Raw genomic sequence first — 23,265 nt, forward strand, 5'->3', positions numbered from 1 at the left:
GGAGATGCTAGCATGGAGATGTGGCCCGGGAAATCGGGGCCTGAACAGAGGCAAAGCCGGATGCAGCATATGGGAGCCAAGTGTTTTAGCCTGTAGGGATCCGATGTTTCCGAGTGCAAAGCACAGTGGATTGGCAAGCAAGCAAGCAAGCGGCCGTGTGCGAGAAGGGATGAGGCGGCTTACTTATTTGAGGCTCATGTTGATGTTGATGTTGTGACATATTCTATGATTGTTGAGTATTCGGCCTTGCGTTCTTCCTTCGGCCTTCCCCACCGGCAGAGGCTTCCAGATCGGCGGAATTGCAGTTGATTGAAACTTGGAAGGAGATCGGCAGAGCGTGCTGTTCTGAGTCGACTCTCGAGAGCACTGTGCCCGCGGTGCCCGTCCCCCTCCCCGGCAGGCTCAGGGCGTTCGCTCACTACTACTTACAGAACTCCTAGCAGCAATTGTTGGTCTCGCAGCATCAGCATCACACGTTGCCACAGCACAGATTGCCGGCTGCTGAAGATTACTGGCCGCGCCAGAATCCGCAAACTGCCTCCGCGCTCGCTCGCCCAACTGCTTGTGAGCAGCCAGCGACATACTATTGCCGACATCACTTGCAGCCGACGTACTCTATCTGCACTCCCCACTCTCTGCATTCGACGTCGCTTCCAAACTCGACTGCACTGCACCACGACCACCGCCTCGCCTCGCCTCGCCTCGCCTGCAGGCCCTTCGAGGCAGCGGAGAATGGCTTGAGCTCGCTCAGGGCTTCAATATACGAATAGCACAATGCCGTCCACTTCTGATGCCCCGGCGAGCGGCAAGCGAGTCTTTAGCGGCGCGGGCAGCAAGCACAATGGCAACCACAGCGCCGGCCAGAAAATCAAAAACTTCTTTCGCATATCAAGTAAAACGCACGATAATAGCGTTATGAGCAGCGAGAAAGGCTCGCTTAATGGAGACAATAGCCTTGAGGACGACGCTCGCACGCCGTCGTCACAGCACAAGGATAAGAGCAGTTTGAGACATAGCAGATTTATTCCACACATCGGCAGGTCTCGTAGCACCACTGTAGCAAGCGAAGGTAATCCGCTTGATGATGGCATGAGCCCGACTGCCCATGCCAATCCATACTTCCAGCATCAAGGACCCCCAGCGCTACGCCACCACGATGATAGCAGCATTCCACCTTCACCTCCCGATACCCCTGAAATGTCAAAGAAGATGCCTCCCGGCAACGCTGGCAAGGATGCGAACGGTACGACGGGGAAGGAGGAGCTGGCTAGAAAGCTGAGAAGAGTTGCCAGTGCACCAAATGCACAGGGCTTATTTGGAGGCAAGGCTGGGAATGCAGACAGCCGTCCTCAGACTGCTGAATTCGAGACGACACCACCTACACCGAAGATCAATGGTCTCGGACAGCACAACAACGCCAGTGCGCTTTCGATGGTGGAGACAGTCCCACAGAACGGAGATCTGCTTCCAGTCCCTGGCATCAATGGACCAATCACACCAGGCAAGCTGCGAAACAGCATAGCCTTCAGACGGACCTACAGTAGTAACAGCATCAAGGTCCGGAATGTGGAGGTTGGCCCGGGCAGCTTCGACAAGATAAAATTGATTGGTAAAGGTGATGTTGGCAAAGTATATCTTGTCAGAGAGAAGAAGAGCTCGAGATTATATGCTATGAAAGGTGAGTGATTCAGACTGGAGAGTGACCCTACCTATGCTGACTTACTTCTACACAGTTCTTTCGAAGAAGGAGATGATCAAGCGCAACAAGATCAAGCGAGCTCTGGCGGAACAGGAAATCTTGGCCACGAGCAATCATCCTTTCATCGTTACCCTTTATCATTCCTTCCAATCTGAGGATCACCTGTATCTCTGCATGGAATACTGCAGTGGCGGAGAAGTGAGCTCGGTCACCCTTGTTTCGAAGTGTATGATCTTGCTAACATGGCCCAGTTCTTCCGAGCCCTTCAAACACGCCCAAACAAGTGCGTAGACGAAGACGCTGCGAGATTCTATGCGGCAGAGGTCACTGCAGCGCTAGAATATCTTCACCTCATGGGCTTCATCTACCGAGACTTGAAACCAGAGAGTAGGTTCTGCTGGTAACGAGGTGCTTGACATGGATGCTGATTGCTGAATTCAGACATCTTACTGCACCAATCGGGCCATATCATGTTGTCCGATTTCGATCTTTCAAAGCAGTCAGACCCAGGTGGGGTGCCGGGTATGATCTTGGCCGGCGGTCGAAATGCCAGTGGCGGTATCTCGAGCAATCCGAACCCTAGCAACATGCCTACAATCGACACCAAGAGCTGTATCGCTAACTTTCGCACCAACTCGTTTGTCGGCACCGAAGAGTACATTGCACCGGAAGTGATCAAAGGCTGCGGGCACACGAGTGCGGTTGACTGGTGGACACTCGGTATCCTGATCTACGAAATGCTCTTCGGCACTACACCTTTCAAGGGTAAAAACAGGAATGCGACGTTCGCCAATATCCTACGAGACGAAGTTCCATTTCCTGAAGGAAGTGGTGCTCCCAATATTTCCAAGTAAGCATAGCGATCCATCTTGTGCACCACAACGTCCTTTACTGACTTATCTCCCAGTCTTTGTAAATCGCTTATTCGAAAACTGCTTATCAAAGACGAACTCCGCCGTCTCGGTTCGCGTGCAGGCGCGTCAGATGTCAAAGGACATCCATTCTTCCGAAGCACTTCTTGGGCACTCCTACGCCATTCGAAGCCTCCCATTATTCCCAACCAAGGGCGCGGCGTTGATACTATCAATTTCCGCAACGTGAAAGAGTCGCAATCGATCGATATTGGAAATGGCGCAAATACCGGCGTGAACAAAGGATTTGGCACGCCGGCCAGCAAGATGAAGGGTGTACCTCTGGATAGTGGTCTTGATACACCAGGTGGAGAGATTGCGGATCCGTTTGAGGAATTCAACAGTGTGACACTGCATCATGACGGAGATGAGCAGAATCATGCTGTCGAGGATAACGCGCCTCAACAAAGTAATGGTCATGCTCATCGGTAGCGTTGGCGCTGCGGCGAAATGCTGCATGATGGTGAAGACATCATTGTCGACCAGAGACTTGAGTCAAACCCAAGGGCCAAAAGAGGGTCGCAGCGGCAAGACATGATGCACTGCGCACGAGGTCGCCTTCGAGGGCATTTGTAAATACTGCACAAAGGCGGCAAGGCGTTCGGGGCAACGTGTGTTTTTACATCGGGGCAGGCGGGACTTGCAAAGACCTAAGCTGTGCTACAGCATTGAGCGCACGAACGAGACGATCTGAAAGCATTCATTGAAAGCATCTTGATCTTGCTACCACTTCCATTCCCGCTAGTGCACTGACCGTCCTATCTCAGTCTGCCACGATAACAATGCGAGTCGTGGTCACTCGTGGATCAAAGTCAGGCTTAGTCAGCCACTCGTGGTTTGTGACCCGCCAAGCCTTTAACGCGACTTCCCTACTCTCTTTTTCGCGTCTGCAAATTTGCCATCACAACACCAACAACACCACCAAGTCTTCACGGCTCCAACAAGGCCCCGTCCATGCTCCCTCGTTGAAGCGCTGGTCGCTTCGCCATAACCATGAGCATGGACGACTTCAACGCCAGCACTTCTTCCACCTCCCGTAATCCCGAAGACTCTCTTTCCCCTCTCGAGCAAGAAGTCCTAGACGAGTACGCGAAGTTGGTTGGGAATCTGGAGGATGTGAGTAGAAATTTTTGAGGAATGAGTATCGGTGACTGACTATGTGGTGGATTAGTTGGCCAACGTGCTTAATGAACTCGCCGCTAAGCCTTCGACTGAAATTCTGGATTCGCTTAGAGGGCTTGAGAGGAAGACTGCGACTGTTTTTACGCTGCTGAAGGCTAGTGTTTATTCGATTGTGTTGCAGCAGGAGATTAATGAGGGAGGGGACCCGGGAATGAGGGATTATGTGTGAATTGTAGGGATGGTGAGTTTGGCGGAACTTTTTCCCCCTCTGATTCTTTATGGCATGGATGTTGGCTGACTGACTTCGAAGCAGAGGCGTTTTGGGAGGTTTGAGAGAGCAATGTGATACCCCTTCTCAACGCGATGTGAAGTCGCAGCTTCACGATCATGCTGTTACGGCGCAGGGTTATGGTATGTCGCTGTCTTTTCCTTCCTTCTTCCCGATGATGAGACATCTTTTAGCTCTAGATCCATAGCCGTACGCGGCGTTGACGGACTTACGATTAGTCTTACTGACTACCTCCCTTCTGCTCTTGCCATACTTTGACTGCGATGGCAAGCACATGCGCTGACTTGAAGACAACAGAATGACAGACTCAAAATCTTTCCGAGCGTCTTTGGCTCTTCCAACACGCACTGTGCTATCCACTCGAAGCATCGTCGATCCATCTAAATGTAATTCAGCAGAAGCTCAGCCGCCTGCACCAAAGAAGCCGGTCTTTTCGCGCCGATGACTTGTCTTGTGTCCCGGAAAATTTCCGATATTGTCCTTGATCATTTGCTCTAGAGTTGCTGCGAGCGCTGGATCCTTCTCGCTAGCCTTTCGCGGAGCACTTGTCTTTTTGATGCTTTGCTGTAGAGTACCACTTTGACGTAGGGCATCGCCTTTCTCTGCATCAGAAGGCACGGCGCCCTTCACCCGCTTTCTCTTGATAGGGGCACTGGTCGAGAACCCTCTGCTTTGTGGCTCCGAGAACTTTGCTTTGGCCTTCCTCGAAGTCGCAGCAGCTTGAGCCTGTCTTTTCTGCGAAGCCAGACGAGCCATGTCCATACTGCCTGCTGAACTCAAATGATTTACTTTGGATGTCTGGCGCAAGGCTGCGGGTTTGAAGGGAGGACGAGCCTCGCTGGGTGTGCTTTCAAGGTCTGTTCGGTCGTCATTCTCGGTCTTCACGTCGCCTGACACTTTTCCGGCCGTTTCTACCGCTTCCGGGCCCGACAGATCTGCTTTGGTTGCTTCGGACTTCTGTAAAGGCGAATCATCGTCAAAGGACAGGATACCGCATGTACGGAACTCTGTCCATCTTTCGTTGACCTTCGGTCCCCAAGTATGGAAGCATCAAAGCAATGTGCCGAGTCGCTTCAGAAACTTTGGCATCTTCGTGATGGCTGAGAAAGTCCCAAGCAATACTCGGGTGAGCCTAGACGACATCAGCAGAAGCTCCTTTCCCACACGACTGTCCATACTCACGCTGATTCCATTCACAATTCGGTCAATCCGTTCATCGAAGCCGACAATCAGATACATGCTATGCATAATGTCATCAAGATACTGCTTCATCATCTTCGCTGGCGCTCCTTGGGTGTGGACATTTCGGATGAGGCCCTATTTTACGTTAGCTAGTCACCAGCTGCGGCTTCGCACTACTTACAAGAATCAGCCACGCCCGGCGCTCGAATTCCCTGCTTCCATTCTCCTCGATCCAGCTTTCGACTCGTTTATGATCACACGCCTGGAATCGAGCCCACTCATCTTCATCTGCTCGGTGATCTGGCGGTCCTGTGCGACTTTTTGATTGTATGGCGCGCATCAAGCGATAAACATATGCTTCGTCGTGACGCTCCTCGGCCTCGCTAACTCCATCCTCACGTTCTGGTTCTGGCGCTATAGAAACGTGCCCTCGAGCCTGCTGAACCGAGTGGAACTCGAAGCTGTAATCGTCTAGATCTTCGGGCAATTTGATAATCATGGTGGCGGCGGTGCGTATACAGGATACAGGAACATACGGTGATGATGTGGTTGTGTGATGCTATGACAAAGCGCACGATCTGGATGAAAGAATTAAATGTTGCTTCGGATGGCATAGCAAACATTTTGTGACGTGGCGCTAAAGAACTACCTAGTTGGAGCGGCAACGATCACGAGCTGTCTGCCTAGCATCACGAGACCGGGCCGTCCCACCGCGTGAGTGAAGTACGAAATGCTGTGAGGAATGGAAACGATCTGGTCTGTCACATGAAGAGCAAAAATTCAGCGAAATCCTGGCCTTGTTGCATTTGCGAATCTCACCAATATCGGTGGTTGGATTCTGGCTATCGCCACATTGATGGCACTTCTCTTTTCTTGTCCCAATCATCGTCAGCATTAGGATCGGCGAGCGTGTCATCCTCCATCTCCGCAGCACTCGTGGTATCTGATGGCCACGACGTAGTCGGGCTCTCGCTGCCAGACTCTAGGGACGTCTGAGAATCATCGTCCGAACCAACAGCCTCCCTCGACCACGCTTCCTCCCTCCGACGCGCTTCCTCCCTCAAACGCTCCTCCTGCCTCGACCACGCTTCCTTCAACCGTGCCTCGAAGTCCTCGTCATCCTCCCCAACCCTAAATTTCCTCATCTCCCACTCCCTCGCAGCCCTAACGATCCCCTCAGGAAACTCCTGCCAACGCTGAGGCTCAAACAAAACCCTCTCAAACATCTGCTGAATATGCATTGGCCAAGCTTCCGCCTCAGGAAGCCGAGAAAGCCCCTCCCTCCCTTCAATCTCCGCCAAAATCTCTTTCGCCTCTTCCTGCAATCGACCCCTCAATTTCTGAACTTCCTCGGCCGCCCATTTCTCCCCGTCTCCAAGGAGACCTAAAAGCTCCTCCACAGCCCCCAAAAGCTCATCCAAACTCTTCAAATCTCGCACATAACCCGGATGACAGACGTGATTCCGCAAAGGTATTATTCTGTACATTGCAGAGACGATGGCGGATTTGGATGGGTCGCAGGTTCTCAGGCCAAAGTTCGAGTCTTCGAGTTCTTGGAGTCCGAAACGGATTTGTTTCCAGTGTTCGGGGAAGTATCGGAGTTGGTCGCGTGGCCAGTGATGTTTTATGTGGCTGAATGTTGCTTGGCGGGCGAGGTCGTAGGCTTTTTCTAGGAGGTTCATTTGGGAGGTGAAGGGGAGTTGGAGGATTGAGGAGCCTGAGGATGATGGGGTCGTGAAGAAGTCGTTGTCGGGAGGGTTGTTGTCGAGGCGGGTGGGATCTTCTTGCTCAGGGGTTGGAGAGGGAGTTGGAGAAGGCAGAGTCGGTTTTGCTTCTGGCACTGAGGTTCCCGAGAGGTTGGGTTGGTCTTGTCGGAGCTTTGTGGTATACATTATACCGGCATCGATAGCGGTCGATGGAGCTACAGTCTTTCTAGCGGAAGATATGGTATGCTTCATGAAACTTGCATTACGCAACTCGGTATCGATGAGCCTCCCATCGTCGTACACGAGCTGCGTGTAGTCGGTTAGAGATGGTGATGGGAAATGTGGTGTGTCGTTCCATGGCTGGGGTGGACGTAGGGGTGTTGGCACAGCCTTGTGAGGCTTGGCGGCGACAGTATGAAACTGCGGCTTCGTACTCGTCGGTCTTTTCTTTCCGCCAAGTTGCTTTTGCAGAGTATCAATTTCTTTCTGCGCAGCATCTAGCTGTGTCAGTAAAGCGTCTCGTTCGGTTCGTAGCTCACGATTCTGTTCCTCGAGAACAGCGTATGATCGGTGGAACTTCATTCTGATTGATTGTAATGGTGATAGTATGGAGAGAAGATCTTCGAGTGCTGACTTCTTCTTTATCTTCTTTTATATCGATTGAAAGAAAGCTCTCTCGAGTCCTCGAGGACAATGTTATTGTCTTCATGTGACACAAAAGAACTAAGGATCACAGGCTTTCATGTGCAACCGGTGAGGATGCTCCTTCATTCATTCATTCCAGGGACTGTGGACATGTGATTCAGGGATGCAGGTGAGGATGTTCCCTCACTCATTCACTCCAGGGACTACGGACATGTGATTCAGGGACGCGCCGAGCTTGTCATTCACCGAGGGATTTCTATCTTGGCCCATGTATAGGATCAATATTCATGCATGCTACGGTTGTATATCTTCCGCTGTATATTCAGGACTTCCCGACCTTGGGATGGATGGCATCGACGCGAAGATTAACCGCAGGTTCTCAATGCATTGTATGTCGGTATTGTACTCAAACCGTGATTCTCAAAACCCAGGAGGTCGAAGTACAGAGGTTTTTTCAATGGCGCAGGTAGGCCGAAGTTGCGGCATTGTTGCCTGCGGTGCACGTACGCACTCTGTGTTGGGTGAGTCACTACTATGGATGCCTACGGTCTTCACGGATGATGATAAGTCATTGCATCTTTCATGATCTCATTTGCAGGCTACATTGATTTGCTAGACTTCTGAGTGCCATAATTGCGCTTGCGCTCCCAGCGTTTGTATGGAGCAGTAATGCGCGGACTTTCGGTCTAGCACCTGCGCTTTTGAGGGCCTCCTGTGGAGTCGTAAAGCGTCCCTCATCGGCGAGTCTTCTTGGTGCGCCGAGGCGAGGAGCGTGAAGCCCCAGCATCGGAGAGGTCAGTAAGATCAGAAGTAAGGTCAATGATGATTGATCGCTTCTTCGGAGTCTGCTTCTTCTGACGAGGAGATGCTCGCTTCGGTGTTGGTTGCTCGGCCTCAGAAGTGAACTCGGTCAAGTCAGATGTCAGGTTAAGCAGGGTCTTTCCCAAAGGCTGCTGTTGCTCGGCCTCAGAAGTGAACTCGGTCAAGTCAGATGTCAGGTCAAGCAGGGTCTTTCCTAAAGGCTGCTTCATGGCTGTCTTGTGGCTTGCTGAAAACGGGAAGTCATTCTCAGCAGGCGTGGCGATCTCCGACACCGTATCTGGTGTGCGCTCAGCACCGGCTCCCTGGTCTTCCACAGTGTCGTCTAGGAACTGCTCGTACAGCTTGGCCACTCTGGTGCGTTCAGCATCAATCATGCGTCGCTCCTCGGCATTCTGGCTGAATCGCTCGTTGCAGTGTGCGCACTCGATGAAGTAGGCTTGCGCAACTCGGCCAAACCCGATCATCTCGAACTCTGGCAAGGTGTTGTCGATAAGCGTAGTATTGTCCCAGTCGAGACAGTCTTCGCAAAAGCCATTTTCACACCATCTGCATCGATATATCATACCCCCAGCATCAGTCGTCTTGGCTCCACAGTCGCGACATTCGTGTTGTGGGCAGTGGAATTGCAGAGGAGACTTCGCCTTGACTTGAAAGTCATGCGAAAGGCATCCAACGTGGTAAGAACGCGGACAGCCTGAACATAGGGTCAGCTCGCCAGCATCCCAGCATATCTGGCAGGTCTCTTGGTTTTCAATGGCAGCGCGCTTCGCTTTCTTGTACTCGGCAAGTCGTGGATCTTTCCCGGCCAGGGTTGGCACCGCCTCCCAATCAGCGCAATTGAGGGACTCCTTGTTGATCATGTAGCCGTCAATCTCCACTGTGGTGTTCTTGCCTTGTCGTCGGTCGGCGCGATTGAGCTCCATAATCTCTTCGGCCTTCTTCTGAATCTCCTTGCGATGCTTGCTACCTTCGAACACGGCGGTCTGAACACGCTCCTCCTGCTTGAGCCATTCTTGCTCATCAATCTTCGCGCCTCCAGTCTGCTCGGCAACCAGCTCATCATCCGGCTTGTCCTTGCATTTCTCGATGATTGTGTCCCAGTCCCAGCTGAGCAGCTCATCAACCTTAAGCTCCTCTCGAGCCAGCGTGCGGGCACCACGTCTGATCAACGATTGGAGTGAAGCCGTGTCAAGATGGGGAGCATCATCACCTCCAGTATCGGCGCTCGAAGTGCGCTTGCGCTTCTTATTGGGGGCGTCTGCGGTGTGGATGTTCCTCATGCTCTCAGTGATCTTGGCTGACAAATAGAGCTTCTTGCGAATGCGACCCATCATCTGTTCTTCGACCGTTCCTGATGTGCACAGCTTGTAGACGGTGACCTTTCTTGTCTGGCCGATGCGATGTGCGCGTGCTTCTGCCTGCAGGGTGACCTGCGGGTTGAAGTCCTCATCAAGAAATACCACATCGGTGGCAGAGGTCAAGTTAATGCCTAGGCCTCCTGCACGAGTGGAGAGCAGCATGACATTGAAGTTGCTCTGCATATCATTGAAGAGGCGAATGCTGAGGTTGCGCTGAGCACGTGCAGTGCCACCGTCCAGCCGAGCGTGGCGAATAGGCGCACCACTTGCGTTCTGAAGCATCAACAGCTCTTCGCAGAGGTTGAGGGTGGATGTGAAGCCGGAGAAGATGAGGACCTTCTTGCCTTGCTTGACCACCAATTCTCGGAGAAGCTTGTCCAGGACGATAAACTTGCTTGAAGCCACGACAACATGGTTGCCAATATTATACTCTCGCGGCGCCGCCGGCGACAGGAGATAGGGATGATTGCAGACTTTGCGAAGCTGCATCAACAGGTTCATAAGCTTCCTCCAGCCACCACTCTTCTTCTCGTCATTGGCCTTGTCGATGGCCTCCTGCATGATTGCTCTTGACTCGGCCCAAAGATCTGTAGTATCAGCCTCCTCGGCAGTGTCAAGTGCTTTGGCAGCCTTTTCCAGGATCGAGAGATCTTGGTCACGTTGTGTCAAAGCCTGAGCGTCCTTCTCCTTAGAACCGGAGAAGATCTGGTCCAAAGTGGAGTCGCCGGCGCCGTTCAGCAGCCATCTGTACCAAAATCGCTGTGTCGGAGTCAAGGGCACGTAGAGAAGGACCTCTTCTTTCTCGGGCAAGCCAAGATCGACACCAGGACTGGTCTTCATGCGACGGAGCATGATGAGCTCCAGCAGTTGGCGAGCATCGTCCATGAACGATGTCGAGACCTGACCTCGACTCAGGTCGAAAGCTTTACGGAAAGCATCGCTGGTGTCGTCTGTAAATACTTCTGGGAAGAGCCAATGTAGCAGTGCCCACATCTCCTTCAGATTGTTTTGCAAGGGCGTGCCGGTGAGCAGGAGGCGGTACTCTGCACTCAGTCCTTGCAGTGCCGAAGAGATGTCCGACTCGTTGTTCTTGATCTTATGACCTTCATCGAGGACACAATAGCGCCAAACGAAGTTCCGCTTGAACCAGGCTTGCTCGTGCAAGAATGTCTCGTAGGTTGTCACGAAGATGTCCATGCGGTCATCCCGATGCTGTGTGCGATCTTTCTCATAGCGAGCCTTCTTTGCGGTGCATTCGACCTTGAAGCGCTCACGCTCGGTTTTGGGGCCATGAAAGCGAACAACGTTCAGGTTTGGTACCCACTTCTTGGTTTCACTGATCCATGATGAAAGGACGCTCAGAGGACACACGACGAGGTATGGTCGCAACTCTCCCGTGGTCGGCTTGTTCTCCTCGAGGTATTGGAAGAGCGAGAGTGTTTGAAGTGTTTTGCCCAGACCCATCTCATCTCCCAAGATTGATGACATGCCATTATCGTGCATATGGACGAGGAACGATAGTCCTTGCAGTTGGTATGGTTTCATGTTCGCCTTCACACCGTTCGGCTGTTCTTGCAGATCATAGTACTGCGTCATTTCAGGCAGTTGGTGGTTCGCCTTTGAGGCAGCAGCCTCGGTCTTGGCGAGATAATTGGATTTCGGCAGCAATGGGAGGAAGTATTCACTATTGGCGATGAGGAAGGCATCTCTCTTCGGCTTGGTGTGGAGGGCAATGTCCTGGCGAACCTGGCCACGTGCTGTTCGAGTGCCGGATCTGGCATTGAGGCGAGACTTGGCGGTGTCTGAGGTGAGGATGCGCTTGTTGGTCTTACGCTTCTTCGTGGGCTTCTGGACGTTCTTTGGCTGTGGCACAGCTCTGGTGTACGTTACGCCCGAGCGACGAGATCTGGCTGGCAGTTCCGGTACCGGCTGCGGTTGTTGCTGCGAGGTCCTTCGAGGTATTGCCTGAACACAAGGGTTAGCGAATCTGTGAAATGTCGCTCCGAAGCCATGGCCTGAGACTAGAGCGCTGTCTTCGAGATTGAGGCCACGGCATCGGACACGCAGCGGAATTGACTCACATGAATGGTATCGTCCAACGTGAGCTCATCCTCGCTGTCGCTGCCGCTGGCGCTCTCGCTCTCGCTCTCACCAACATCAAATGAATCAAGAACGCCACGGGCTGGTGAGTTGATTGGTGAGGTTTCTGTCGATGGAGGAGGGGACTCGACGTATGACACGGGCGCCTTGCCACGGAGGATGTGACCTCCAGCGTCGCGGTCCATGTTGCTGACGGAGGTTCGCGACTTGCGCGCACCAAAGACAGAGAGCAAGTCAGACAGCTTGCTTGGTGATGGGTTGGGAATGGCGGGTACCAGCTTTCTGCGCTTGGGTGGCGGAGTGTCGACGATGTGCATTGGATTGGATTGCTTGCAAGAAAGGGATTTGTGAACAAGAGTGTGCAAACGTCAGGTGCAGCGCTTCAAATGCCGTCTGCTAGAGATGGGTTGAGTGTTGCTGGGCGACAAGCCTACGCTTCCAAAATCGGCCAATCTACCAGTGACCGTGAGGCGTGTGTGCAATGAAATCATGTCGGTCCGTGCCAGATGTAGTCGTCGTCGATGCCATGTACAGCTTTGATGTAAATTAGCCGGAGACGCGACGCCGACACGAGAGCGCGTTCAACATGCAGGCGCGACAAGGATCTGCACGCCATCTGGTTGGCGCGGCATCCTGCCGAAGGCTTATTTTCTTTGCCTCGTCAACGTGTGTGCACGAAACAACGACGAAGCAAACCAGAGACGACAGCGGCGCGGCGCGGGGTTGAGGCTGAGGCGGCGACGGCGACAGTGATTGCGCGCGCTGTGGTGTCGGCAAAGATGCGTGAGAGCTGAAGTCATCACTGTCAACAATCGCCATGGCGCGATTCTATCCCATCTACGTCCGACGCAGTGACGGCAGGCTTGAGGTGGTGTCCAAAGGCAAACGCAGAGAGCTCAACCAGCCCACAGACGACCAATTGAACCAGCGACCCGACCGAGATGGAGTTAGCGACTTCTATCGTGAAGTCGGCGCCGACGAAGGGAAGCATCTCGACTGGCGCAGAAAGCTGGGCGGAATGCTAGCGAGAGAGCTGGAGTGGAAGGACAAGTCTGGACAGGGTATGTATGTGCATCGTTCGGAAAGATATGCATGGCCAGATGCTGATGCTTGCTAGATAATGGATACATACTGGTCACCTTCCCGGAGCAATACCGCCTCTACGAGCACGTCAAGAAGACTGTCGTGGATGGCAAACTGGAGGTCAAGAGCAAGACGCATGCCGCTGGTGGTAATGACAGGCAGGATGCGTATCTGTACGGTCATCCAGCGGGCAGGAGGAAACGTTTCCGCAGTCCCAACGACTTCTTTCCGCATCTGCTCTGGCTGTGTACGGATGAGAGCGGCGATCCGGACAACTGTAGCTGCAAGATATGCTCGCCGGAAGATCTGGAGAATGTCTTACCGGGTGCCAAGGTGAAGACCGAGAAGGCTATTCAGGCAGAGCAAGACTCAAAAGATGCATTGAACGTGACCGCAGCAACACAAATGGCACGTCAGACGAGCCAGCAATCTGCCAGAAGCCCGCAAGTCCAGGTGCCGAGACCCGTCAGCGCACAGAGACAATTATCTCCAACACCATTGCCGCCGCAGAGGTCACCGGACCAGGCCATGGATGCCAGATTCAAGATGTTCATGTACAGGCCTGGCGAGCTAGTTTGGTTCAAGCGTGGATATGCTTGGGGCATTGGTGTTGTCCTGAGACGCTGGCTTGATGGCTCCAACAACACGAACACCACCTTTTACCGCATTCAACCATTATCCTACCCATCCGGAAATCCAGGCGTACACGTCAAGCAAGGCAACGAAGAGATGCGCCCTTGGCTGGCGTGGAGTGTGCCGGCATTCACCAACAAGGCTCTGAATGATCAGCCTAATCCACCTAGATACGAGACAGCGGATTGGCAAGGAATGGCATCAGGTCGTTACGGCACCGGTGATCTGGAAGTCGATGGCTCAATCATGGCAGCCAAGATGATCGACTCTACCTATACACTCTTCGGAAAGGAGAAAGTGTTACAACCAGAACCTAGTGTCCAAGAAGTGCACTACAACGGCATCTTTCTGGGCGCAGAGAAGATATGGGTCGGGGATCCGATACGGCTGCACATTGGAACTGGCACAGATGTGATGGTGGTGCATTCTATCATCGAACGGAAGCGTGCCTCGCCCGTAAATCCACAGCAAGTTCTGGAACAGGCTGCATACTTCGTCGGGGACGTCTATCAGCTTACGACAGTGCCGCACACGAACGTGTCCGTGGAGACGCCAGCAGCGCCGAATCGGAATCCACATCTACCGCCGCGTCTTACCGAAGACCTGATGGACCGTAATAAGTGCACAGTCGAAGTGAAACGTGTCGCAAGCTTCTGGAGACTCGCCTCAGCACAGCAGCGAGTGGACTTGAACAATGTCAAAGGCCGTTGGTACGAAGCGACTTTAATCCTCGCCCAACTCTACCCGGAAGTCTGGGCGGAGCAGAAACGCAAAGGAGAAATCCAAGAAGCTTCGCTCTGGATGAATAGTCGGGGAGACTGTCTCAACAGTAATCGAAGTCCTCAACTCCCGCGTATTCCACGCGAAAACAATCGCCGCGAAACACGAGTGGAAGCCCTTGGTCAGGCTGTGCCTCAAGGGATTGAGATCGTAGATGGCACTGATCCTCCATCATCGAATAACGAAATGAGCGATCCCATCGATATTGATCCGAAGTTCGATACTGCCGACGATCAAGACACAATTCATGTCTCGCAGCCTGATGACGGCAATGACGGGCTCGTCGATGACTTTATGAATTTGGAAGGCATGGATCAGGAGAGTATGCCTGGCTTCGGACAGCAGTATGGAAGTCAGGGCGGTGGGCATAGATACTTTTAAGCAACAAACTCTTGAATCAGTAGTAGAAGCGGCTAGAAGCTAGCTAGCAGTATATTACTCCATGCATGAGCTAGCTCATGCACTTTGGAAATTCTATCTTCTGACTACTACTTGAGCACACGTCGTCGTGGACAAGCTGGACTGTGTCCTCTTTTAATATGCCCGCATTCTGAACAGCGGACTTGTGTGTCTGCATCTCTTGAGAGATGGTCATGGTGATGTCGACTAGTGGGGCTCATATTTGAATCTTAGTGAGTGGTGTGTTTGCGAGGACGAGAATGGAAGAAAGAACATCGAAAATAAGTACCCGCTCGAGAAAATGTTTTCACTGTCAGAGAGGCGATGACGCTGCGTAGTGCCGAGAAAGCGTTGAAATCGATCATACCATTCAAATTTACGTCGTAAAGAATGTGTACTAGGGGTGAATGCGATCACAATGTCAGAGGCGATTACGAATGAAGAAAAAAGAGCTGGTGGATATATCGATGATAGACGTATCCCTACTCACAAGAAATATTGAACGTTCTCCCTTTGCCGTTCAAGAATAAGCTATTGCAACGCCATTTCGTGTATGCTCCTCGATCAGCTATGAGGGATGGAAATCAGTAGTATTTGGTTATAAGACCTGTGGTGTTTTCGATCGATCACACCAAACACAGTATTCCATTCCTGTGTATTAACGCTTGCGACAAAATATCTCGTTTTTGGACAGGAATCAGTGGTGTTTTACCTACGCCTTTGGAGGCATCGGTGATGAATAAACGTACTGTGCGACCTAACAGATCAAATCGCTTCGAGTTGATAAGGTCCGTAGGTATCGGTTCCAAGTGTCTGAACGGAATCGGCGGGGAGAAGTTTTCTCTCCTAACGGATCGGTGCCTGCTAGCATCAGGTTTGCGATTACTTCTGGGTGTGATGTCGTGCGTTATGCTGGTCTGATGCTGACTTGTCGTCTTTCTGGTTCAAAGTCATGACCAGGAAGATCCTGCAAACTCGAAGCGCCAGACAGGCAACGGCTGCGCCTGGCGCTTCACAAGACAGACAACTTCTCAGCCTTATAGATCCACAGTATCCAGTCTTATGTGCACTTGTACCCCCATGCTGGATGGTGAAGAGGCCCGTAAAGCTTCATCCTGCTGCGAGCCGAGACCTCGTATGTGACCAGCCTAAACAATGATATCGTGCGTCCGCCTCTGGGTATTGATGACAACCTGCTTCGTATCAGCCCATTTAAATCAGCTATAGTACTCGACCACAGTATGGCCTGTTGACGCCTCTACGCTGAGGAGCAGCATGAAGCCCTCAATCGTACTGTCAACTTTAGATCCGGTTCAAGAGACTGCTGGAAATCTTGACCACAAGACAGCTCGTGAAATGTCCATGTTTCGTGCTGCCAAAGTGTGCCGACCAGAAGCAGTAGCAGATTTTGTGAGGGACGCTGTATACCAGCGGAGTCGAGAGTATTGATCTTCATCAAATTTTGAGACATCAAGATTTACTGGGTATCTTTTACAAGCTGTAGATGATGTCCGCCGAGATTCCTTGGAGCTGTTATGATCCCAAGCGTTGGCAGGTCCTTCAACACAGACTTGAGAGGTCGGCCGCGCAGCAGTGAAACGATCAGCACCCTTGAGTCCGCATATTGGCCAGCGAAATTTCGAAATGCTCTTGTCATGGTATGGCTGCCGCAGATATTCTGAGGAGTATGGCGCCTGCACATTGTGGATCCTGGCTGGAAAGGTGGTATTGTGAGGACCAGGCAAGAGCAACGTCCTTATGCTAAGCATTGGAAGACCATAACGAGGCTGCTGTGATCTGCTCCAAAAGGCACCATTTGTTAGTGGTGTTGTAAAAATGGGCTCCGAAATGTACGGAAGAACTGCCAAAACAGAAGTGGGTCTTTTCACATATCAACGAGGAGGAAGCGATGAAGAGAACGATCGTTCAAAAGGGAAGTGTTTGACTGAAAGCACGAAAAGAAATGGGAGAATTTTGCGAAAAGATAAAAAAAGAAACGTCTGGTTGGGACAATGTTGATGAGGGTGGGCTTTGAACAGATCAGGCACTGGACATTGAATTTTGAAGAGCCAAGAATACTCACATTCGAACCCACGACTAAATCAGGTTAGAACAAAGTCGAATGATTAAAGATGCTCACAATCTTACGGCAAAGCCACTGCGGAATCTGCTTAGGTGAAGCCTAAACGCAGCTCCATAACCACTACGACAAGGTCAGGAAATGCGTGGAGACTAGTGTTGATGATCTGACGAACCTCGGACACTACGAACACCGTCAGCGAGCAAATTCCACAATGTGGATGTCGAGGAATCGCTTACCCTCACCATCGAGGCAATTTGAGCTTCGGGATGAGCCGTTGGCAAATGCAGCTCGTATAGATAGCTCAAATCCAGGTGGCTTGGCACTGGGTTGAGCAGAGTTGATCATAACAGGGCTCTATACGTGAAGTGCATTGAAGCATAGATAACCATTTCCGCCGACGGACAGCGTAGTGGAGCTTTGAGGAGTAAGGGACGAGTCGATTTGAGGTTGAAGACACGTTCAATCATTCTGTAGTTGTCATTATTCGCTTTCGGCTGAGTCCATTGACTCAGAAGCATTGGAGCATTGGAGAGGAAGACACAAGACCATGAGAGTTCTTGCTGCACAAAATCGCATCGAACAATGCCGCTCATAAGTCGTTCTGAGGTTGGCAATCAACGGGCGTCAGCTCGTGATCGAAATGCCAAGCTGGACATTCGACAGTGATTGTGAGTTGTCATCGAAGCATGTTTGATCGACCCTTCTCCTGATACTTTCCTGTGCAATCATGACTTCTTTGAGTATTTGCGGTTCACATCTGGTAGAAGCCATTCTCCAAAGGAATGTTACAGCCAATTGTCCTTCATGGCAGTGCTTCAGACCTACATATCACAGCTCCATTATACGATCGACCTGCACCGCCTTCTTACTCCTACCCTGCAGCTTGCTCGATAGCTGGCTTGCGCAAGGAAGGACATTCAGCAAGAAATGTTGTGGCGTTGAATGCTTGACATGCTGTGTAAGCCAGAATGTTTATGAAGGTCAAGACACGCTCTTTATCTGCGAAGCCACGGGTATAACTTTGAGCCTCGCCATGTTCTGCTGCAGATGTGAATCATTCCTCGCGGGACTTGAGCGTGGCAAATCGATCGACTTGACGGCGCTGAATCGGAGGAGGCGTCTCGCTGTTGTCATGGTTATGGCTAGAGGCGGCGCTGGGAGTTGGAGTCGTGCTCTAAGCCTGTCAGCAGTGCTTTCCGCAAATTGCATGGGCATTCACGCCACGCCGCTCTTCCCTTTGCTGCGTTCTTCATCACCCAAATCTATACATCGTGTTCCAGACCTCGCGTGCAGAGCGGCCTGCGATGGGCGCAGTGGACAATGAACATGGGCCCTTGAGTGAAGGCGCGACTGGAGGCAGGTACGCTGAAGTCCATCCCACTTCGCCATGTGCACCACACTTCAAGCTCGACGCAAAGCACATCAATGTTCCGGAAATTCCTGATCACGCATCTTCGGCCATGTCTTCGTCTTTCCGAACACCCAATACAAAGTTCTTTGCTTAGGCATCGCTGCCGCGCAACCGAGAGCATCGTCGTCGCTTGTGTCTATCCCGACTCTTGCCTGTGTCATTGCCACGACACATGAGGTCCTACATCGTCTCTTGCATCTCGGGGGATGTTTGGCTGATAGATTTGGCCATCACCAGACTTCGGCGCAAAGCGACGGGAAACAACGGGTCGGGTGCAGGCGACGAGAAGCTCTCAAGCCGCATGTCTCCAATGAGAGCACAAAGGCAAATACCTCCTACTTTGAGCTTCTGCAGAATGAACCCTGTGAGACACGCCGGCTTACGCGGAAACGTCACGGCATCACCCTCGACAGCCCAGGAGGCATCCTGCTGCGTCTCCTGTGTCTAGTGACTGTCTGCATCGCGGCCATCCTTGCGCCGAATTGGACTGGTATACCTCGAGGCTCGAGCTACGGCGCATTACCGAGCTGCTTCACTACTGGTAGTCTACAGCGCAACCGACGCGTAATAGGAACAGGGTGCAATGCGCAAGCAGAGGGAAAGGGCGGTGACAGGCACTGGCTGCCACGCGCATGGCCTGCCGTGTCCTGTGCGGTAGGGATGTGAATCCACCGTGGATTAGCAATCGCCCTTGTATACACCATGTAATATACGGGTGTATACTAGGTGTACACAGGAGAGGGCCCACATTAATACCTCGATATCTTAAGAAACCCGACCGCCGACGGCGCTGAGCCTGTATCTCGGCTGTTATCCGCGAATTGCATGACTCCTCTATGAGTGTATACTAGGCATCCGACCTCGAGGGCTGTGTACATGGTGTATTACACGCTGTATACACGATACACTGGATGGTGGGCTCCATCACTACTGTGCGGTACCTTGAAATTGATGCTATGCTGCTCACGGAATAGTGCAGCACTGCCCATTCGCGGGCGCTTCCAGCTGCAGGCAACACTTGCTGCGCAGTGCTGCGAGAGCCATGCCGGATGGTGTCAGGTGCTGAGACAGAGCCGAGCGATGCGGATGCGCCCACGGCGGCATGTTACTGACAGCGAATGATTGCACACTCCAAGGGAGAATCATCCACGTTGCCTGTTAGAGATACAGTATGTTGCGCCAGGGTGAGTGTTATTATTATTTTTCAGACGCAATCATACAATGTGCGCAAGCATCGTCTCAACATGGTCAGCATCTGGATTCTGGATTCTAGAGCGCGAGCTGCTGGGACTCGACCTGCGGCAGCAGCATCTAAAAGTAACATGGCCACAATGGCCAAAGATCGTCGTCGCCCAGACCAGAAAGTGGAGCTCCCGGCAGGATCTGTGAGTGATGATTGGGTCGACAGGGCTGCATCGTCAGTGGCAAACCTTTGCCACGGCAAAAGCTATTTTGCAGGTACCTCCATGCTATTTTGCAGGTACCTACCCGAATCGGGGAGGCAGTATCCGCACTGGGTATAGTACGCTTGACAGTATAAACTGGCTGAGAATGGTATAGCGTGCTAGGCGCTCGACGCGTCGCGTGTTCCACTTCGTAAATTCTTATATTCTTTATAATTTAACGGTATAGCGATTCTAAGGTATTATTTACTACTTAATATACCTATATCCGCTTCTTAAGCTCTTTACGAGTCGTCCGTACTAGAACCTAGCGATTTCTTCTAGGATACTAAAGACCTCGGAGATCTAAGACTTAGTAGTAATAGTTCTATTAGAAATAGTAGTTTTAGTAAGAATAAAGACGAAGAGATAGATTTAAATAATCTAAATAATAAGGAGCGTCGTAAGTACGAATTAGAAAGGTAGGCGCGGAAAGAAGACGAGGATCGTAAGGCTACTAGTAGTAGTAGTAATAGTAATAGTAATAGAGTAGTACGGACTACTTAGCAATTAGCCTCTTAGGTTAAGAATAAGGAAATCGAGGTCGAGAAAGAAGATAATAAGTCCGTAGCGCTACTAGCGCTAGTGCTAGTAGACACCTATTATTCGATAGTAGTATATAAGCGTAAGGTTTACGCGTATACTGCGAAGGCGCGTTATAACCTCTATATTAAGTCTACGACTAAATCGCGAGCGCTTAACCTATAGCTTCGTAGTAAGATTATTAGTCGCTAGATATAGTATATAAGAGCTAGTAAACCGACTAATAAGAGTGCTAAGACGAAGAGAAAAGGAGCAACCTCTAAGCGCTATAGGTGTCTAGTACGCCTTACTATTAAGGCTATAGATTCTATAAAGCCGGATAGTCGATAGTAAGTTAAGAGGTAGGTTAGCTCGTATAACTACGGTTTAGCGGATTCTACGCGCGACTTCGCGAGTTACCGTCGGTAGTAGCGTAATAAGGCTATATAGAAGGCTATTATCGACGATCTAAATACTAATACAAGTATATATACGACGTTGTATAGGTTTATAGAAAGTAACGATTGTAAGTTAAATTCTTCGAAGTTAACCGGCCGAGTCTCGGCCGTTTAATATTTAGTTACTTCTTCCCTTCTTAACTTAACCCTCTTGCTTATAATATACTATCTATAGGCATTCAAATCGTTAAGGACCTTTAGAATATTAGGCTCTAGGCACGGAAGGCTATACAGGATAATTTAACTGCCCCTAAGGCCCTATTTAAGCAGCTAACTAAGCTAGGTTTCTACTTTAGAAAGCAGGTAGACCTAAGGAACGGGAAACTCGATAAATTGCTTGTAATCAACCCTTAAATAGCCGAGTTGTATAAGCTATATCCGGACTATATTATTATTAACAACACCTATAAGACAAACAAGTACAATCGGCTATTACTTAATATCGTATCTAGTACTAGAGCTAGAGATACAATCCCTCTTAGGTACTATATTATAGGTAATAAGGATAAAGCTGCCTTTACGTAGTTTGCTAAGAACTTCTAGTCTATTTGCTAGGAGCACGATCTACTATAGCCTAGTCTATAGGTTACTAATCGAGACCGTAGCTATATTAATGCCCTCGATAAGACCTATCTACGTACTCCGGCGTCTTATTTGCGCCTAGTATGTATTTAAGAACGTATAGGCGCAGGCACGGAAGCTAATACCTTAGAAATAGGTACTTAATAAAGAGACAGGTAAGAATAAGTAGCAAGACGACCCTAACTGCGCTGCCTTCGTAGACAACTTCCGGACCTGCGTCTACGCTAAAATAGTAGAAGAATTTAACTCTAAAGATGCCTTCCTTAGTAACTATAAGAACCCTTACTTCGTAGCCCTTCGAGACTATATTTAGCGTAAATACTAGCCTTATAAGTACAAGCTAGTATACTGCTTCTAGTAGCGCAAATTCCCTTTCTACGGGCAGTTAGTTACTTCTAGAGCTAGAGGCGCTTACTTAACTATAAAGAGGTAGCTTGCTAGCAGGCGGTATAACATCCTTATACTCTTCCTTAAGCTAAAGCTATAGTAGATAATTAGGTACTCGGAGATTAAGGTACGAATAGGCCGAGAGCGGAAGGGTATTCCTATAGCACTCCGCCGCCCTAAGTTTGCTAAGGTTAATACGAAGGTTTACTACAAGGCCTTATAGAAGGGCCTTAACTAACTTAAGTTAGCGTACGAAGAGATAGCTGAACTTGCTAAGGAGCTAGGCAAGCAACGCTCTTAATACTTAGGCTACTTCCGCATTACCTAGGGTATAGTCTATAAGTATAGAATAATTAATGCTATTAAGTCTATAGGCTCCTTCGAATTTGACCCCTATACGGACTTTAATAGGCACTAGATTATCGATAAGGTAGCGGTACCGCTAAGAGCTATTATTAAGCTTAAGAGGCCGGTTTAAGAGCTATCTATATTGCTAAACAACCGCCGTAGTAGAGGTAGAGTACCTACTAGGCGGTACGTACGTACTAACTAACGTAAAGCCTCTAGCTTCGAGTATATAGATTAGTTAAACCTGGCTTCTTAGAGAGGCCGTAGAAGGCGTATAAGGGTATCTACTTAGCAGTCTCGTACGGCAATATAATAACTACGGCCTTTAGCTCCGCTAGTTTATATACCTACTAAGCGCTATAGCTATATTAGCAACGATCTAGCTAGTATTCAAAGAGCCGCTATAGCACTTAGTAGACGTCTAATAGCCCTAGTAGTGCCTTATTCTTAGCAATAGTTTGTCTAGTTCTATAGTAGTTAACCTATATAGCTATAGGCTATAGGACTACTAGTAGCGACTTAACCGACTGTATTTAGACTACTATTAAATTAATAGGTATTTACTTAGCAATAGTATATACTAGGCTCTATAGCTCCGCTACTATTAACTACTCCGCTCTACGGAGGTTAGGTTCTATAGTAGTAGTAGCTAGTACTACACCCTCGTAGCTATTAGTACGTAGGTTATAGCAATCAATTCTAATAGTCTTATATATCTACTTAATCGACAGCCTCCGGAAATGCCTCGTTCTTAACCCTAAGCGTTACTATTACTAGCAATTCGAATTAGTAGGTAGTGCGATATTTAGGTATACTAAATCGGGCTCAAGTATACTGTAAATCGTCCGTGTACGCACTTATCTACATTCAGCTGAGTACCTACAAAATAGCATGGAGGTACCTGCAAACTAGTATTTGCCGTTCGAAATGACCTGTGCAGCGCTAGGCACGAACTGGGTCAAGCGCGAGAGCCGTCGCAAAACCAACATTTCTCCCGCCTTCGCTCGCGCTGTCCCGGCCCTGCCAACCACCACCACTGCATCGAGTCTTGCACTGTGCGTCTCTACGACTGTATACCACCTCTCTGCCTTCGACAGCATACAACTCCATTCTTCGCTCTCGAATACTGCAAAAAGCAATTGCATTCCACACTGCGAAACCGCTTCCGGACTTTGGCCACGCAACAGTAGGGCAGATTCCGCCTTTGTTATGATCGGAGCCCCTTCTTAACACCCCGAACTCAGCTACACACCTACGACTCAAACAACACACCAAAGCCTTCCGCAACACCACCTAAATCATG

General features: G+C 50.4%; 5 protein-coding genes across 5 annotated transcripts; 3 read left to right on the forward strand and 2 right to left on the reverse strand.

Moving 5' to 3' along the window:
- The first annotated feature begins 736 nt into the window (after positions 1 to 736).
- MYCFIDRAFT_87807 (uncharacterized protein) lies at positions 737 to 3,316 on the forward strand. Its single transcript, XM_007932608.1, has 5 exons — positions 737 to 1,678; positions 1,734 to 1,897; positions 1,951 to 2,086; positions 2,141 to 2,549; positions 2,607 to 3,316. Exons 1-5 carry the CDS (start codon positions 775 to 777, stop codon positions 3,040 to 3,042), a joined length of 2,049 nt encoding a protein of 682 aa, XP_007930799.1. The 5' UTR covers positions 737 to 774; the 3' UTR covers positions 3,043 to 3,316.
- Positions 3,317 to 3,609: 293 nt separating this feature from the next.
- On the forward strand, positions 3,610 to 3,961 carry MYCFIDRAFT_36808 (uncharacterized protein; the record flags this gene model as incomplete). Its single annotated transcript, XM_007932310.1, has 2 exons — positions 3,610 to 3,726; positions 3,782 to 3,961. 2 exons carry the CDS (start codon positions 3,610 to 3,612, stop codon positions 3,959 to 3,961), a joined length of 297 nt encoding a protein of 98 aa, XP_007930501.1.
- Positions 3,962 to 4,423: 462 nt separating this feature from the next.
- MYCFIDRAFT_80833 (uncharacterized protein) lies at positions 4,424 to 7,491 on the reverse strand (the record flags this gene model as incomplete). The annotated part of the gene is made up of 4 exons (XM_007932610.1): positions 4,424 to 5,047; positions 5,385 to 5,639; positions 5,740 to 5,781; positions 6,067 to 7,491. 4 exons carry the CDS (start codon positions 7,489 to 7,491, stop codon positions 4,424 to 4,426), a joined length of 2,346 nt encoding a protein of 781 aa, XP_007930801.1.
- A 797-nt stretch (positions 7,492 to 8,288) lies between these two features.
- MYCFIDRAFT_144481 (uncharacterized protein) lies at positions 8,289 to 11,600 on the reverse strand (the record flags this gene model as incomplete). The annotated part of the gene is made up of 1 exon (XM_007932611.1): positions 8,289 to 11,600. A coding segment is annotated over one exon (3,312 nt), but the record flags the coding sequence as incomplete, so codon positions are not given.
- Positions 11,601 to 12,651: 1,051 nt separating this feature from the next.
- On the forward strand, positions 12,652 to 14,817 carry MYCFIDRAFT_216642 (uncharacterized protein; the record flags this gene model as incomplete). The annotated part of the gene is made up of 2 exons (XM_007932612.1): positions 12,652 to 12,895; positions 12,952 to 14,817. The coding sequence occupies 2 exons, from the start codon at positions 12,652 to 12,654 to the stop codon at positions 14,709 to 14,711; spliced, it is 2,004 nt and encodes a 667-aa protein (XP_007930803.1). The 3' UTR covers positions 14,712 to 14,817.
- Between the last annotated feature and the right edge of the window lie 8,448 nt (positions 14,818 to 23,265).

This window comes from Pseudocercospora fijiensis (assembly GCF_000340215.1).
Source record: "Pseudocercospora fijiensis CIRAD86 unplaced genomic scaffold MYCFIscaffold_9, whole genome shotgun sequence".
Taxonomy (NCBI): domain Eukaryota; kingdom Fungi; phylum Ascomycota; class Dothideomycetes; order Mycosphaerellales; family Mycosphaerellaceae; genus Pseudocercospora; species Pseudocercospora fijiensis.

Coding starts and splice junctions, on each gene's coding strand:
- MYCFIDRAFT_87807 (XM_007932608.1), top strand. CDS start 775: ATGCCGTCCACTTCTGATGCCCCGGCGAGCGGCAAGCGAGTCTTTAGC. Junction 2,087..2,140: donor CCGAGACTTGAAACCAGAGA/GTAGGTTCTGCT, acceptor TGCTGAATTCAG/ACATCTTACTGCACCAATCG. Junction 2,550..2,606: donor GGTGCTCCCAATATTTCCAA/GTAAGCATAGCG, acceptor CTTATCTCCCAG/TCTTTGTAAATCGCTTATTC.